Consider the following 18,710-nt stretch of genomic DNA (forward strand, 5'->3'; position numbering starts at 1 on the left):
ATTGGTCAGATGGCCCAGTCTGTTGTCATTGGTCTACTCTGCTCTGTTTGGTCAGATGGCCCAGTCTGTTGTCATTGGTCTACTCTGCTCTGATTGGTCAGATGGCCCAGTCTGTTGTCATTGGTCTACTCTGCTCTGTTTGGTCAGATGGCCCAGTCTGTTGTCATTGGTCTACTCTGCTCTGATTGGTCAGATGGCCCAGTCTGTTGTCATTGGTCTACTCTGCTCTGATTGGTCAGATGGCCCAGTCTGTTGTCATTGGTCTACTCTGCTCTGATTGGTCAGATGGCCCAGTCTGTAGTGATTGGTCAACTCTGCTCAGATTGGTCAGACGGCCCAGTCTGTTGTCATTGGTCTACTCTGATCGGTCAGATGGCCCAGTCTGTAGTGATTGGTCTATTGTGCTCTGATTGGTCAGACGGCCCAGTCTGTTGTCATTGGTCTAATCTGCTCTGATTGGTCAGACAGCCCAGTCTGTTGTCATTGGTCTACTCTGCTCTGATCGGTCAAATGGCCCAGTCTGTAGTGATTGGTCTATTGTGCTCTGATTGGTCAGACGGCCCAGTCTGTTGTCATTGGTCTAATCTGCTCTGATTGGTCAGATGGCCCAGTCTGTTGTCATTAGTCTACTCTGCTCTGATTGGTCAGATGGCCCAGTCTGTTGTCATTGGTCTACTCTGCTCTGATTGGTCAGATGGCCCAGTCTGTTGTCATTGGTCTACTCTGCTCTGATTGGTCAGACGGCCCAGTCTGTTGTCATTGGTCTACTCTGCTCTGATTGGTCAGATGGCCCAGTCTGTTGTCATTGGTCTACTCTGCTCTGATTGGTCAGACGGCCCAGTCTGTTGTCATTGGTCTAATCTGCTCTGATTGGTCAGATGGCCCAGTCTGTTGTGATTGGTCTAATCTGCTCTGATTGGTCAGATGGCCCAGTCTGTTGTCATTGGTCTACTCTGCTCTGATTGGTCAGATGGCCCAGTCTGTAGTGATTGGTCAACTCTGCTCTGATTGGTCAGACGGCCCAGTCTGTTGTCATTGGTCTACTCTGCTCTGATCGGTCAGATGGCCCAGTCTGTTGTCATTGGTCTACTCTGCTCTGTTTGGTCAGATGGCCCAGTCTGTTGTCATTGGTCTACTCTGCTCTGATTGGTCAGATGGCCCAGTCTGTAGTGATTGGTCAACTCTGCTCTGATTGGTCAGACGGCCCAGTCTGTTGTCATTGGTCTAATCTGCTCTGATTGGTCAGATGGCCCAGTCTGTTGTCATTGGTCTAATCTGCTCTGATTGGTCAGATGGCCCAGTCTGTTGTCATTGGTCTAATCTGCTCTGATTGGTCAGATGTCCCAGTCTGTTGTCATTGGTCTAATCTGCTCTGATTGGTCAGATGGCCCAGTCTGTTGTGATTGGTCTACCCTGCTCTGATTGGTCAGACAGCCCAGTCTGTTGTCATTGGTCTACTCTGCTCTGATCGGTCAGATGGCCCAGTCTGTTGTCATTGGTCTACTCTGCTCTGATTGGTCAGATGGCCCAGTCTGTTGTCATTGGTCTACTCTGCTCTGATTGGTCAGATGGCCCAGTCTGTTGTCATTGGTCTAATCTGCTCTGATTGGTCAGACAGCCCAGTCTGTTGTCATTGGTCTACTCTGCTCTGATTGGTCAGATGGCCCAGTCTGTTGTCATTGGTCTACTCTGCTCTGATTGGTCAGATGGCCCAGTCTGTAGTGATTGGTCAACTCTGCTCTGATTGGTCAGACGGCCCAGTCTGTTGTCATTGGTCTACTCTGATCGGTCAGATGGCCCAGTCTGTAGTGATTGGTCTATTGTGCTCTGATTGGTCAGACGGCCCAGTCTGTTGTCATTGGTCTAATCTGCTCTGATTGGTCAGATGGCCCAGTCTGTTGTCATTGGTCTACTCTGCTCTGATTGGTCAGATGGCCCAGTCTGTAGTGATTGGTCAACTCTGCTCTGATTGGTCAGACGGCCCAGTCTGTTGTCATTGGTCTACTCTGCTCTGATCGGTCAGATGGCCCAGTCTGTAGTGATTGGTCTATTGTGCTCTGATTGGTCAGACGGCCCAGTCTGTTGTCATTGGTCTAATCTGCTCTGATTGGTCAGATGGCCCAGTCTGTTGTCATTGGTCTAATCTGCTCTGATTGGTCAGATGGCCCAGTCTGTTGTCATTGGTCTAATCTGCTCTGATTGGTCAGATGGCCCAGTCTGTTGTCATTGGTCTAATCTGCTCTGATTGGTCAGATGGCCCAGTCTGTTGTGATTGGTCTACCCTGCTCTGATTGGTCAGATGGCCCAGTCTGTTGTGATTGGTCTACCCTGCTCTGATTGGTCAGATGGCCCAGTCTGTTGTGATTGGTCTACTCTGCTCTGATCGGTCAGATGGCCCAGTCTGTTGTCATTGGTCTACTCTGCTCGGATTGGTCAGATGGCCCAGTCTGTTGTGATTGGTCTACTCTGCTCTGATCGGTCAGATGGCCCAGTCTGTTGTCATTGGTCTACCCTGCTCTGATTGGTCAGACGGCCCAGTCTGTTGTCATTGGTCTACTCTGCTCTGATCGGTCAGATGGCCCAGTCTGTTGTCATTGGTCTACTCTGCTCTGATTGGTCAGATGGCCCAGTCTGTTGTCATTGGTCTACTCTGCTCTGATTGGTCAGATGGCCCAATCTGTTGTGATTGAAAAGCATAACGGGGCACTTTAAACATTGTCGTTCCAAATCGGTATGACTTGGGCCATGTGTCCACCAAAGCGTTTCTTCCGAGGCTAGAGCATTTATTTAATTTAAAAAATTTTCAAACGTAAAACACAGCGCTCATTACTGTCTCTTTTCACCCAGCCATCCAATCACAGTGAAGGGGCGTGACAAATCCCACACCAACCAACCATCACATTCTGCTTGTACAACGATAACAAATGACAACGACACTCTTCATCCAAACTAGGGCTGCACGATATTGAAGAAAATTGCGATATGCGATAACTCATTAAATAATGTGATATTCGGCATGCAATACGATAACGCTTAAAGTGTGTAAAATAAACTTAAATTATCTTTAAAATATATTTAAAATTATATAACCAACATGCGTGTTTCACATTCTTTTTGTGACAAGAAAACATCTCTACAACTTCTGACAGTGAACAGCAGTGTTTTACTGCAGCATAAGAAGTGTTATTTTAGCATCAGTGTAAACCACAGGGTTCAGGGTTTCAGGTTTACATCAGGTTTATTTAACGACAGAAACTGAATAATCAAATGTAAAAATAAAACACTGCTTAGTTTTAACTGTATCAATTAAATGTATACTGATTCTTATTAAAGCTACAGAAGTTATTCATCCAAGAGCAGCGAGTGATTTTCTCTTTGTCTTTAGTTCATGACCCCAGTTATTGCAAGCCGTTGCGATATGCATTTCGCGATATATACATTTGCGATATTTCAATATATTGTGCAGCCCTAATCCAAAACTAGTGCCAAAGCAAGTATGTTACATTGTGTCGACATTTTTATATTCAGAAACAAACTATTAGCAAAATTAGATACAGTTCTGCGGTTATTCCGTATCAACATCACTCTCAAGCGCCCGCAGCTTTCAGGTTTTCAGAAGAGTGCTGGTGTTTTCAGCTGGCTAAACACACTTTGGTGGACACACAACCTTTCTCCTGCGCAACACAAAGATACTACCGTATGAACAATGTTGCTGTCCAAACACATATGACCTCGCTAACTTTAATTTAAAGTACAAAAACTGAGACATTTCAAAAGGAACTTATTTTGTGCTTTCCGCAGAAAAAAGAAAGTCATGCCGGTTTGCAGGACGTAATGTCGTTGCAAAGCAAATCACGGATCCGTAACATACCAATTACTACACTGAAGCTTCATTTGTGGAAGATAAAAATGAGCTGCCAACACCTCAGTGATAATTTCGCTTTCAAACAGCACACATCCATAGCAATGCCTTTTTCCAAGAGGACAGAGTCAGGAGGCAAGTGGTTATAAACAGGTTTTAGTTACCAATCTCACACACAGGATGACACAACAGCAGCCTCTAATGTACAGCAAGAGGCAAGCAAAGCCTGTTGCTTTTGGTTCAATAATAGTGGAAATTCCCTCCATGTTGAACTCACATGACAGGGATTAGACCAGCTAATAAAACAGGGAGTTATCCGTTTATAGAGAGGAAGAGTGTTTCCACACATGACCTCTGGTGGCCTACATGTCTTAACCCTCTACAATGAGACTAAATATTCACTCTGGGTGACTAAATAATGTCTCTCATAAGCCACTCGCTAATGAATTTTACTCGTCTATGTGTGTGTTAAGAGTGTTAGAATGCTACGTTTAAATTAAGCATAGATATATTTTCACTCGCTGAAAAGTGCCTCAGCGCTTGAGTTTCGCTCTCCGTCAAGCGATCTGTAATCCATTAAAATCTGCATTAAAGAGCTCCAGCACTTAAAGTGGCAGACGATGAAACTGCAGTACATGTTTAGAATGAACAGTGTTATCGTTCATTGCTGTGGATGCTAATGTAGTTACTAGGGCTGGGTAAAAAAAAAAAAAAATAATCTTGATTTTAACAGATTCTCATTTTTACAAACCAATATTGATTCCTAAATCCCAAGAATCGATTAGTCATCCTGTTTTCAGTTGATGAATGAATGGAACATTGTAGCGCACATCCCATCCAATAAATCACAATAATCTTTGTGCTTTGTTACTATTGATATGAAACAAAGTCTCAGATTTCAAATTACGTCCATTTTCTTACAAAATTCAAAAACAAATACCATTGCCGCTGTGGCATGAGTTCGCTCTGACGCAGCAAAATAAACATAAGCATCTGAAAGTGTGTTAAACCCTCTGGGGTCTGGGCTGTTTTTGGGGCCCTTGAGATGTTCTGACATGCCCTGACATTTGTGCTTTTTCAGTTGCTTATAAACATATTAATGGCAAAGGTGTAAATTCCCTCTATATAGCACAAACAGGGCTACAATAATATGTGAGCCACGTGTATGTACATGTTTTCATTTTTGAGAGAATAATGTTTATGCATGGTTATTGAAAAAAAATAAAAAATAAAATTTCTGAAATAAGGCCACAAAACACATAGTAAATATGTGTCAATAAGACTTTTGACTAATGGATGTCCTCGCCTAGAGTTTTTTCTTCAAAATTATGTGAAAATAGTCTTGCTTTATCGTTCACATAAAACCATACATTGATTTAAATTGATGTAAAACAGTTTTTGCTTGGAAAGCCAATATGCGAGGGGGGCGTGAACGAGGAGTGGTTTACACCCGAGAATACAATGTCCCACCCACTCTGCATAATGACTCAGCATAATTAGCCATTCATTCAGGTGTGACACTGACTGAGCCACAATGCAAGGACAAAAGATATATTTAGAAGAAGACTTATATTGACCATTTAAGATTTTGCTTACATCTATCTTGCAAATATGTTTTGCTATTTTACTAAAAAGGTTACAATTACAAAAATAATTACAATTTCAACAATATTTCAAGTTTACTCTTGCTAAAACATCATCATTCATTCACACGCAATTTAAATTTAACTTCTGGCAAAGATGAAGTTGACGATAGGCTATTGACTCGCGATCTTCGCAGTAGGCTAGTGTTTTGGATGGTTTTGTTTAGAACCAGCTTTCTGTAAACATTTCACATTTTTTAGACATATGAGGCGAGTAGGCTACGGTCTGGTTCATGATGATCTCCAGTTCAAGCACCTTATGTTGTGATTGCTAGCCTATATTTACTTTAAATCCAGGAAATTTGTTAATGAAAAAATTATTAAAATTAAGACACAATTGATACAAAACGAAATTCGTTTTAAAGAAAGGATTTGTGCTTTCTGTTTTGAGGTCTCTGCTTTTTTTAGAGCGCTCGCATCCATAATGGAGAACTGTCACGTAATATTGTTTTTTCCTCATAAATGTGAACACGAAAAATAAAAGACAAAAGACTTTAAAGTAAAACTTACTCCGAAATTGTGTTCTCGGCAGAATTCGCTCTTCAAAATGCTGCCGTTCGTCGTCTGAGTTACAATCTTTGAGGAAAAGGTGCATTCTTCCTCGCTGTCCAGAATCATCTGAAGGGCGACTTTATCGGAGAAGCGTGTCATACTCAAAACGCGATGAACTATCAGTAAGTCTGATGAAGAAACTGTGTTTTTATGGCATTGATCGGGGGCGTATGCTATGCATACTAGATCACCTAACTATTTACATGTGAATCGCGCCGGGGGGCGGGGCGGCTGCAGCTCATTTAGAGATAATGAAGGGAGAAGGAAAAACGGTACCTCTCCTTGCTTTCAAACGGATTACATGAGTTGAAAACATTTGTTTTTTATATTAATTACTTCATTTAAAAGAAGAGATTTCAAGCATCATAAAGACATATCTCACGTGCCTGTGTGAGAAGTATTCGCTGAGTTATGATTCATTTAGGACACGTTTCAGAATGGACTACACGGACAGAGAGAAGGCAGAACTCGCTTCGTGTTTATTTTTCTTTATTTGGCGAAAAGCACAACACTTTGTTTTTATTGTGAGTATACACAAAAATAATACACATTTAACAGAATCGATTGATGTATGAAACTCCTATGGAAAATCAAAGTCAACAGAGTATTGATGAGTTTCTTTTACACTGATAAAAAAAAGCAAGCTGGTATCGCCGGCGATACCATCGACCTCAGGGGGTTAAAGGTAGAGTACAACTTATAAAAAGCCTGTATCATGTCACATGAAATCACTCAATCACTGTTTCAACCGTGGAAAGTCATCAGTAAAACAACAATGTCATGTAACGTCACATTTACCTCAGAAAAACCATATCCAGTGACCATAAACGTTAGTCAGCAAGAAAAATTAACTCTAGAGAGGAGCATTTTGCTAAATATATGCACCATATTACATATTCATTATATTTTTTTATGTTCTTCAATATGTAATGCATGTTTGAATAAATCTGGCAAGTACTTTAAATTTTTCTATCTGACTAACGAGTTTATGGTCGCTGGATATGGTTTTTCTGAGGTAAATGTGACGTTACATGACATTGTTTACAAGCCGTTTTATTGACGTCTTTCCATGGTTGAAACAATGTAATGGCAAAATCAAAGTCCGGACAATTACGCTGAATAACAATTGTACACTTATTTCCCCCATATGTCGACATTATATTTTCACAAAAGTTATTTGAAATATTAAAGTAGACACTTTACTTGCATTTAACATGTTTGTATGTGCATGTAAAGTTACTTTTGTAAATTGTATTTGATGCGGACACAAAAAAGTTGATGTCCCCCATTTTGCATAATGGCTCATCTCCATTAAACTTTACTGAAGAAGCGCTGGCGCGTCAAACAGACCGCAGCAGAGGAGGAGCACATTAACTCTGACTCAAATGTACAGTTTGCTCAAATATTTTGCACTTCAAATCTGCCAGTTCCAGCAGTATTGACAGACTTTTTAATGTAGAGCCAGAATTTGTTCAGTAAACAGCCGTTTCATAAAAATAAATGTTGTTTCTAGCCCCTGCTGTACTGAAAGCAAGCCGAACCATGACTTCAAAACTGTCAAACGTGATTTTAAGTGGTGCCATTACACACCTAAGGCACATCCTGTCAAAACAGCCTGAATGTTACATTTTTGTCTCAGAACTGGAAGTGTATAAAAAGACAAATGAGCCATTGGGTGATATACTGGTGGGATAAATGAACGCACCTTGGATCCAGCGAGCAGACCCAGTGATATGGCCACTCGAGCACGGAGGTCGGGTCTGTCTTTGGGCCAAACATACATCAACATGGCTGAGAGAATCTTCGTTGAGTTCACTTCCTTCAGCTGGAAACACAAAAATAAAAGTACATTTTTTTAAAGGGTTTCCCAGTTTTAAAACCATAAATCTTAAAAAAAAAAAGGAAGAAAGAGGTTGCAGAATTTCATTCTCCTAAAGTCCTCCTGTAGTCAACCATTTCATCCCTTAAAGCTCATCTTTGATCACCAAAATTACATTTAAAAGTTTTTTCCTTGAAACAAAAATTCTTCATGCCTTAAAATAGCTTGAATGTAACGCGACACCCTTGCCTCATTTAGTATACGCGGTTCTATGAATATGCAAATGAGCCCCGCCTCCACTCACTCCAGCTCAGAGATACACTGGTTGACGATCACACGTTGATCTGATTGGTTACAAGGTAGTTTGTGATGTCAGAAACACCAGCAATTTTTATAAGCGTGTTTTTGAAACTGTTTTTGGTTCACTGCAGTTAAGCAGAAAATAATAGTGTCGACTTATGAATTTATACATGGCTTGTCTCAAAGCATATTAGAAACACCACATAGACATACAAACAACATTAAAAGCTTGATTTTCACCACAAGGGGACTTTAAAACCTGCGTGTTCAGGCCAAAACAAAATGTATCTCAACATCCCAAGCATTTTCTTTAACTCTCTTGTACTCTTCTGTAATAACTTGCTGGTTGTATATGATTATGTGACGCTGTATCAACATCTGCAGGAGGGGGCAGCAGAGATCCACAAAGCTGATCAAGACTGCTCAGTTCAGTCCGCTGGTGACAAGTTCACAAACCTATCTACACCACAAGAGAGCAACACGACGTGCCAAACCACAGCGTCCACATTACAATCAAAGCTCTCAGCAAGCACACTAATTCTAGTTTATCACATTTGTTAGAAGTGTAGATGAGCTTATTGTATGCAAAGAAAAGCATAAACCATAGACACATGTGAATAAGGTGAGTTTTGGTATGGGAACATGTAATCCAGTAAAATTAGAAAACATTTGAACTTTACCATATCAAAATTATCCAATCATACGCAAATGCACTCGATAGTTTGAAAGCTATAAGAGGAAGAGGCTCTGTTTGTTTTAGATGAAAGAATTATTGACCATAAATTTGAACTCAAATACTGGTCACCGAGTAATCAAATGAGGCCATTACATAATCTGAACACTCTTAGCAACGAGGACTAGACAGATCTGAACCTGGTTTATCTTTCCCCAAATTCAGTGCTTTACGCTCACATTTTCTGTTTTAAGGCAAAAAATAAATAAAAATAAAAATAAATTATAGATTTAATTAAAAATGTAACAATAAATAGGGCCCTATGTAATCAGTTTTATTTTTCCCTAAATTGTGTTTACATTTTTCTGTTTCATGATTAAAAGGGGTCCTTTAATAATCATTTACAGGTTTATACTTTTGTTCAGTTGATCTACTCTAATAGGTTTAAAAAACAACTCATTATTTGTAATATAATTTACATTGTTGCAGCATCTGTTTTTCCCCTCGTGTCACTGTCAGTCTTCACATCGGTGCAGAACTAGGGGATGCAGATTAAGACACCTACTCATCGCCATGCACTGATTAACTCCATGTTGTAGCGAGAAAAAACAAACATTGTGACCAAATCATGTGCTGGTGCGACCAACTGAGAAAGTTGGTAGAACCAGTGCAACCAGTGGAAAAGTTAGTCTGGAGCCCTGATTGGTTGTTTTTAAATAAACACTGACAAAATATATACAAGTTTTAGGGGCTGGACGATATGATTATATGATATATAACATTGATATAAGTGATCACATTGATTTAGACCTACAAATATTATATTTATATAAAGCGTTCACAGGCAAATTTGCTTTATGTATTTCCCCGGCGTCGAAACCAGGCACATATAAATGTCAGGAAACACGATTCCTGGATGCATGTCAATATCCATGGATCGCTGGATCTTTGGGAAGCTGTAAGGAACACTTATATCGAGTCCAACCTTTAGTTTTAACTGATAATCATTTGATTTACTCAGTTTCCCCTGTTAAACGCAGTCACACGCAGCTCTTCTGCCACTCAGTCCGACTGAGGGACGTGATCCGGCGGGAAAGTGATGTCAATGCATACCCTCGGTTTCTTCATGTTTAATCAAACTATTTTGTTTCCATCGTGAAGACCTTTGAGTTTTTGAGATTCCATGTTACACATTAAATTGCATCTGAATCCATGATTTCAGCCAGAGGTGAAAAACCCCTCTACCATACACACACACACCTCTACCATACTAGGGTTGCAAAGGGGCGGAAAGTTTCCGTAATCCGTAAATTTCCATGGGAAGTTAAGCTGGGGAATTTTGGAAATATTCATTACCACGGCAACCGCTTGCACGTCCACTCTGAAAGTAACTGTACACATAAGAGATGGATAGATACATTATTTAAGATTTCTAATCGTTAGAATATTGATATATGAACTTGTTGTCAAGTAAGCCCCGTTGCGAGCATGTGCGTCTCTCTAAACTTTCAGTGTGCTGCACTGCTCTAGTTGACTTCTGCGCCTTCCCCCCCGAAAATATCACGTTAATTTTGAAAACGTAATTCCTTTTGTGGATCCTCTTGGTCTTTCTTCATGTTTCTTTGAAAAATATCAGTGTCTCAGTCTCACGCACGCTGCACGCTGAGTTAACCACGCCTACTTATTTACATGTTGCGGTATACACGGGAAAAGAAAATCTGTTACGGTTGACATTTTCTTCCGCGGTAACGATATATACCGTTATACCGCCCAGCCCTACTTATGTGGTAAATAAAGTTATTCTAGCTTATTTAGCATCTAACTTATCAGCTTGCTATCTACTAGATGAATACATTTGTATGTGATATTTGCAATTTAAACATTTAATAAATATATTTCGCCATAATATCATCAAAACTTACTTCACTTTGTTTAGTCCACAGGCTCAAATGTGTGCCTTTAATAGTCTTGTGCTTTGGGCTTCTGTGCATGTGATGGAGGCATGCACAGTGCCAGTAGGGGGTGTGGTCTCAATAGCCATGCAGTAAGCATTGTGCTATGTGCATGTGATTGAGGAATGGCATGGATATTCAAGTGTATTTGAATGGCATCTGTTTGTTTTAGTCAAGATTATGGTAAAATATTCTTTCCTCAACTATATTTAAGTTCCCTATGAAGAGCCAATCTTCAAATTTGAAAATTCCCAGTTTATTCCCATAAATTCCTGTTAATTCCCTTAAATTCCCATTAATTCCCATGGAAAGTTTCCATCTTTGAAAATTCCCATAATTTTGCAACCATATACCATACACACACACACAAACCCCTCTACCATACACTCACACACCCCTCTACCATACTAGGGCTGGACGATATGGCTGAAAACTGTATCAAGATGTAAGTGTTTCAAATCGGTCGATATCGATAATTATTGATATTTTTTATGACCTATTTAAAATAAGGACCAGGAGACAAATATATTCCATTTAAAATTTTTATTTTAAACTTAGCCTTCCTCTGATTATAATCCCCTCAGTTATAAAGGCAGAAATGTCAACACAAGCATGGAAAACACTCAAATAATTAAAATTAAAATGTAAATATAAGTCTAAAATCACAATGAAACCTTAACAATTCTCTCTTAACATGAAGGTGCAAAATTAAAGAATACGTAAGAAATGCTTAATCAAGTGTATTATACCATGGTCTGGGTGAATACTCGATTCTGATTGGCTGCAGGGTGTCCATTAAAAAGTGATAGAGGACACCTAGTAAAGGAGTTCTGGTGAAACTGACTGTTTACCGTTCGAAATTAATAAATAAATGCGCTGGCTACATCAGCTGTGAGCAACCGTAGCAACAGGCAGTCAAAGTATCTATACAGACTATAAATATCTCCGGTTGCTAAATAAACCGTCAGGCGTAACCAGGGAAACCAAGTTATTGTTTATAAAAACTTTAGATTTCGATTGTAAAACTAATTAAAATATAAACTAATGTTTTAAAAATGTGTTATTTGGCAAGTGACCATGGTATAAGCGGGTTAATGTGCTTCGAGGTGTCCATTGTCAGGTATTGAAAGGGGGATAGCTCAGTGGTAGAGCATTTGACTGCAGATCAAGAGGTCCCCGGTTCAAATCCGAGTGCCCCCTTTATCATGTCCCAATCAGAATGTGATCTTTGGTACTGTAATGCTAGTTTCCCATAAGCCAAACACTTTATTCTTGGTGGTGGTGGCGCAATGGATAAGAGACATGCCTTTGGTGTGAGAGACCCGGGTTCGAATCCACTGTGAGACACCAATGTGTCCCTGAGCAAGACACTTACCCCTAGTTGCTCCAGAGGCGTGCGACCTCTGACATATATAGCAATTGTAAGTCGCTTTGGATAAAAGTGTCAGCTAAATGAATAAATGTAAATGTAAATGTATTAATGGACTTTGACGGAGGCAACTCCGCTGCGCGTCGGACAGTTCACGCCTCGCCGTCGTCCATTAATACCTGACAATGGACACCTCGTCGGGCATTCACCCTCACATAAAATAGTGCAAAGTGTTAAATATAAACAGAGAACCCGATGAAGGTCTTGCATAATATACAGATGACATTGGTCTGACTACGGTCAGACTTACAAAATCCAAAAAACTGCCATACTGCCGTACTGTTAGCGTGTCACCCCCTACGTTGCTAGGTTACCAGAGAGTGAGTGCCTTTGTTCATGCAACCAAACTTGCTACGCAACCTCTGGTTTCTTCCGACGAAAAAAAAAAAATTTGAACGAATGTTTTATCGAACGCATTTTTTATTGATATTGTTTACGTGTCTATCGCGATACATATCATTATTGTTTTATCACCCAGCCCTGTACCACACACACACACACACACCTCTACCATACACACAAAAACATTTCGTTATCGTTTTATCACCCAGCCCTATAACAATACCATACACACACACACACCCTTACCACATTTTTGGGGTCTGCACTGAGGCCTCCGCCTGCATGCCCGTGCCAGCACTGTCTCTCTGGAAGATGTAAATGCTGGAACACACCAACTCACATATTAACACTTTCCCCCAGCATTTTAGTTTTTGAGATGAAACATGCATCAATTTCATGAAAAAAAAAAATCAAGCACAATGTCTTATATTATCCACCGTTTTAATAAAGACTTACTTTGGCCGCTTCTAAGATCTGTCGGCTGCTCTGACCTCTGCTGTTGGCCCATGTTGACGACGCACTCCGCTGACTTGACAGCTGAAAGAAAGTGAAGAAATATGAGATATGAAAATAAATGTGAATCAATAAGATTCCTTTCACACTGCATCTCTACTTCCCCTCATAAGCACATTTAGTTTACCGCTTTTTATTATTCTCAAGTAACTGTTCAGGATCCAAAAACAATCAGTTTCTCTGAAAGTTGCAACTGTGTCATGCTTTGTGAAATATGACATAAAATGTAATTTGTGCCATACAAATACATAGATATTTAGCCTATTTATTAGTTGAATACCTGTCAGTTATCTATTGAAGGGCTGTACATTCTTCGCCTGAATCTACACACAATTAACTGTTGACCGTTAACCATCAGTAAGACTCTTGACTAAAGGGGTCATATGATGCTATTTTAAAAGTTCATTATTTTGTTTATTGGTCAATGGAATAGGTTAAAACATTATTTTTTGACATTCATTATTGCAGCTCCTCTATTAGTCTGTCTGAAACACGCTGATTTCCACAAAGCCACTCCTTCTGGAAAGCTCAGAGTGCTCTGATTGGCCAGCAGACCGAGTGCGCTGTGATTGGCCGAACACCTCAGTTGCGTGTGGGAAATGTAACGCCCCTTACCATGATCGCTAGCTTCAGCTTCCAAGGCTTCTAAAGCAATAGGCTCTATGCACGATCGCTTCCGCGTTCTGTCTCAGCCCGCCCAGTTACATCCGGTGCTGCGTCAGAAGCCGTTTTTGCATTAGGTGGAGATAATGGCAAATTACACTCTCTGTTTACAAGAACTTCCAGCGGTTAACGTGAATGATGTTAACAATATTGTGAGGCAGTTAACTGTCACAAATATGAGTAAGAAAGAGAAGTTCTTTAAATTAAAAATTTCGAGCTACATCGTCAACTTTAAGGGTGAGTATTCTCTCATATCACGCGAAATTCGACTAGCGAATCAGTTTCTAAAATCGTTGTCTCCGTTTCAGAGAAAATGAATTTTATTAAAGTGAATTGTCCTATAGAACGCGCTATGCGGAAGTAAAGACGCCGGCTGAGATCCTACCGGAAATATGTCAGCAGCGTTCGTGCATAGAGCCTATTGTAAACAGTTAGTAGTAATGTAGTCCCGAGTCGCGTTCAGAAAACGAGGTTGATCAAGCCAATCGATCAGAACCAGTTTTGAGCAGAATATTTCGCAGTGGAAAGCCAAGCTTCTTCTTTTCCTTTCAATGACGGTTGGCAAACCCACTTGAAGGAGCATAACGCCCCCTACTGCACATGACCGATGACGCAAAATAAAGGATCGGGCTCCGGATAGCCGACACAGATCAGTTTAAAAGTGCTTTATCGGCCTGATACCGATCCTTGAGATCCGCTCGGGACATCCCAGGTCAGTGGTCTGTGTTTATAGCTGGCGTTGTGCTCTCCCAGGTTCAGCTGTCCTCTGTAAAATGTGTTGTGCACGAGCAAACTATTGGGTTGTGCTGCTCAGGAACAGCCTGAAGCTTAACCTCTGAAAGCAAAAGCGCAATTCGCATCCAAACACATCGTATCTCCGCAACATCATGACAACACTACAATTCACTGAGAAATTTAATACATTTGGTTGTCAGAGTCCCTTCACACTTTAGTGCCCAATCCTGCTCTCTACACCAGAGTTCAGTAATTTACAGAGTAATTCTACAACTGAATGAACTGATGACAACCGCACTTACAAAAGTTCTATGTACGGAAACAAACCACAGTGAACGTGGCTGAATCTTCACTCGTTCGCACATTTACACTTAAAAGACACTTTCTGGTGAATTCATGACTTACTAACTGACAACGCAAGTACGACAATTTCATTTGCTCTTTATAGTGAACTGATAGAAAATGGCCTTTTATTTCTAAATTATGACAGATTTTGATGTAAAAATCCTACTAACATTATAAGCGTACCTTTGTGACCCATTCAACCCTTGTGCATCAATTCAAAAGAGTTACTCTGAGGTTCATAGAGGACAAAAATGTCTGTGTCTAAAAACTGCCATAAAACCGTGAAGCTTCAGAGCACAGACTTAAGTTTGGCCTCGTTTTCGAGACGACCCGTGGCCGGTTTACTTTGAAGTGAATTTTTTAAATGGTTTTAACGGGTTTCAAAGGGGACATTTTTGTCCCGAGTGTAGGGGTGTGCGATATCACGATTTTTGATCGTGGACAATTAAAATGTCTCCACGATCTGCTTTTGAAGAAATATCATAGCATTTAGTACATTTTGGGAGAACTATCCCTTTAATGCTAATTAAACAACAAAACACAAGGAGGAAATCACTCACTGCTCTTGACTGAGAACTTAAATAGCTTTTATAAGTATCAATGTATAATTTTTACAATGAAGTCTATGTTGTGTTTTATTTTCATATTTGTTCATTTAAACACTTTCTTCAATGCTACAGTTAAATACACCTACTGTAGTTGAAGACATAAAGCACTGTTTATTTCATTTGGACATTAGTTTGGTTGTAATGCTCAGTCACAAAATAGTAAAACTAACATGAAAAAGAATTGTGATAAAATCGTGAATCGTGATTTTCCTTAAAAAAAATTGTGATATGATATTTTTGCCATATCGGCCACCCCTACCCGAGTGTAACTATTTTCTGTACCCAGTGTAAAACAGATTTATTAATGGAAATGAGGGTGAAATAAAAAATACACACTTGTGCCAGAATTTATACAGTTGACATTAACACGGGCAAAATGCCCAAAAAAACAAAACTGAAAAAGACTAAAATGTCCTTAAGGATGCAAAAGGGTTAAGATTGACAACTTGACTAGTTGTTTAGACAACTCAACCACTAGTAAAAGTAATGGCAAGTTCACACACCTGTTGAATCACTCATATCGTGCAAAGTTGGTTATTGCCTATTTATCAAAAAGTGTTTGTGACACTATCATTTCTATATTTTGACCGTAAATCATACTGCAATGAAATCACAGATTGACAGAAAAAAACACTTTATGAGTGTCTTTGGTGTAAATGGAGTCTGTCACGTGACTCTGATATGAGCTGAAAAGAGGGCGGGATTCAGTCTTATCTAAAGCACACATGTTGTATGTGTGTTACATATATCATGTGACCTACAGGTTAAAGGAGTTAACTCCAAACCAACAGCTAAAAGTAACGTTAAAACCATCAAATTAATCTACAAACTAAAGTGAACTAGTCATGTGACATTATATATCAGAATACTGCAAGTTCCTCCATATTAGCTAGCAGAAATGAAGACATTTACACAACAGAATAGGGACAATTTCATTAGTCACGATGGACCACGTCAGCTTCCTACTTAACAACTAACGTTAGTCACAAACAACACAGCACAGAGGTGTATGGTCAATACTTCTCCTGTGTGTGACACTATATAGTGTAAGGTGGTGTTTGTAAAGTTTGAGGACTGCCCTTGTGTGCTGGTGTCCTGAAGTGTGTGTGTGTGTGTGTGTGTGTGTGTGTGTGACAGAGGTGAATGTACCTGAAAAGTGCTCCGCTGTTTCCGATGGCTCGTCGCTCGGTGGTCGTGACAGATCCACGCGTGGACAGATCGACTCTGCTGAAGCAACAGGGACAATTTACGCCTTTGAATGTGAAATCCACATTTCAGCGGGACCAACAGCGGCGCCATGCTGAACCGAGGGGCTGAGGCGACGTCATGCGTGACGTCACTTCCGCTCAGCCGCGTCCTGTAGCCACTAGAAACAAACCAGTCTATGCTAGAAACACGACCGCGGGTTTCGTAGGAAAAAAGGAAGAAAAAAAACCCCGCAAAATTATATTAATAATTTTTATTTAGCAAAGGCGCGTTTCATTTATAAAAATAAAACCGGTAAAGACATTTATGAAATTAATAAATATTACAAAAAAGTTATATTTATAATAAATGTAAAGAATCCTGAAAAAAAAAATCACAGTTTTCACAAAAATATTAAGCAGCACAACTGTGTTTAGCATTAATAATAATAAGAAATGTTTCTTTAGCATCAGATTAGCATATTATAATGACTGGATCTGAAAGATCTCTGGAGTAATGATGCTAAAAAATTTTAGCATAAATTACGTTTTAACCCTTTCATGCATGAATTATGATAACCTCAGTCAGGATTTTTTCCTATGTGTTTTTATTGCTCTTAGGGCATGAAAAACAAGAATTGATTACACATTTTTCAAAGAGATCTTCAGATGTCCACTTGAGTGGACAGCATGCGGTTATGGTTTAAACTGAAGATACACTGTATTAAATATAAGACAACAATCAAACAGATAAAGTATGTGAATTTAACAAATTAATCAATAGAATTATATAAAATCATGTGAAAACTATAAAATATGTACAAAAAATATAAATGCGAAATATTGCAAAGGCTTCATACAACTTCATACAAGTTGCACTTCGCATTACAAGTAACATGCATAACCCATTCAGATTACTTTTTTGATGTTACAAGTAAAGTAATGTGTTACAAGTAACATGCATTACGTAATCATATTTGTTTTTTATGTTACAAGTAATGTATTGTAACATACATTACCTAATCAGATTACTTTTTGATATAACAAGTAATTAACTACAAGTAATGTGCATTACCTAATCAGATTACTTTTTGATATAACGAGTAAGAAATGCATTACAAGTAACATGCATTTCTTAATCAGATTACTTTTTGATGTTATGAGTAAAGAAACGCATTACAAGTAACATGCATTACGTAATCAGATTACTTTTTGATGTTATGAGAAAGGAAACGCATTACAAGTAACATGCATTACGTAATCAGATTACTTTTTGATCTAACAAGTAAAGCAATGCATTACAAGTGTCATACATTATGTAATCAGATTACTTTTTTCGATGTCAATGAAAATTACATTCTAATAATACAAATACATTTATTTACAGTAAAAAAAGTCACTGCAGATTAAGTTTTTAAGTTTTAAATTTCAAAAACAATATTCACATTATAATTATGAATTGTAGCTGAAATATAGGAGTTGATGCATGACGTCCACTACAGTGGACATGTGATTAATCAGAGTTTTCTCTCAATCTAAAATCAAAACTTGGAAAATTTTACTGTGATATGACTCATTAGATATTGCTTGATGCTGCAATATTTTTTTTTACCTACAAGAGTCTCCTAGATTAGAAGGAATGGGTGGATATTCTGGAGCAACTTGGCATGTCTGACTGACCCTTGGCCATCTTGGTTTGGAGGGGGAATAAATCGAAACACAAAGGCTTGCCACTTGGTTGCAATTTATAGGATGATGCACAAGGGTCCAATGAAGAGGCTGATGTGCAACTTTGCCATAAAAACCTGTGCAAATTCAAGAAAATGCTTTTTTAATAGCTGTCCACTGTAGTGACCACTATGCGTGAAAGGGTTAAAATGTATATCACTGTTTTTACTGTATTTTTGATCAAATAAATGCAGCTTTGGCGAGATTAAGAGACAACTTTCAAAAACATTAAAAAACCTTAAAGTGTCCAAACTTGACGGTACTGTCTATGTATTATTTGTACAGTCTTTACGTCCATAATAAACAATCAAAAAATACAAATTTCTGAAAAAATCTTGAAATTGGACTTTTACAGACCTTTT

At 39.1% G+C, this 18,710-nt stretch overlaps 1 protein-coding gene across 3 annotated transcripts in view; it reads right to left on the bottom strand.

Annotated features, from left to right (window-relative positions):
- Positions 1–16,814, bottom strand: part of abcb7 (ATP-binding cassette, sub-family B (MDR/TAP), member 7) — a 54,448-nt gene extending 37,634 nt beyond the window's left edge. For all 3 annotated transcript variants that reach the window (XM_081381908.1, XM_081381909.1, XM_081381907.1), the window contains exons 1-4: positions 16,586–16,814; positions 13,029–13,109; positions 12,819–12,893; positions 7,763–7,882 (exon numbers count right to left, since the gene is read on the bottom strand). In XM_081381908.1, coding sequence (XP_081238034.1) covers positions 7,763–7,882; positions 12,819–12,893; positions 13,029–13,109; positions 16,586–16,735 — 426 coding nt within the window. In that variant the 5' untranslated portion in view covers positions 16,736–16,814. The remainder of the gene's footprint in view (positions 1–7,762; positions 7,883–12,818; positions 12,894–13,028; positions 13,110–16,585) is intronic.
- Positions 16,815–18,710: the final 1,896 nt, after the last annotated feature.

The sequence above is a fragment of the Scardinius erythrophthalmus genome, assembly GCF_964197995.2.
Source record: "Scardinius erythrophthalmus genome assembly, chromosome: 13".
Taxonomy (NCBI): Eukaryota; Metazoa; Chordata; class Actinopteri; order Cypriniformes; family Leuciscidae; genus Scardinius; species Scardinius erythrophthalmus.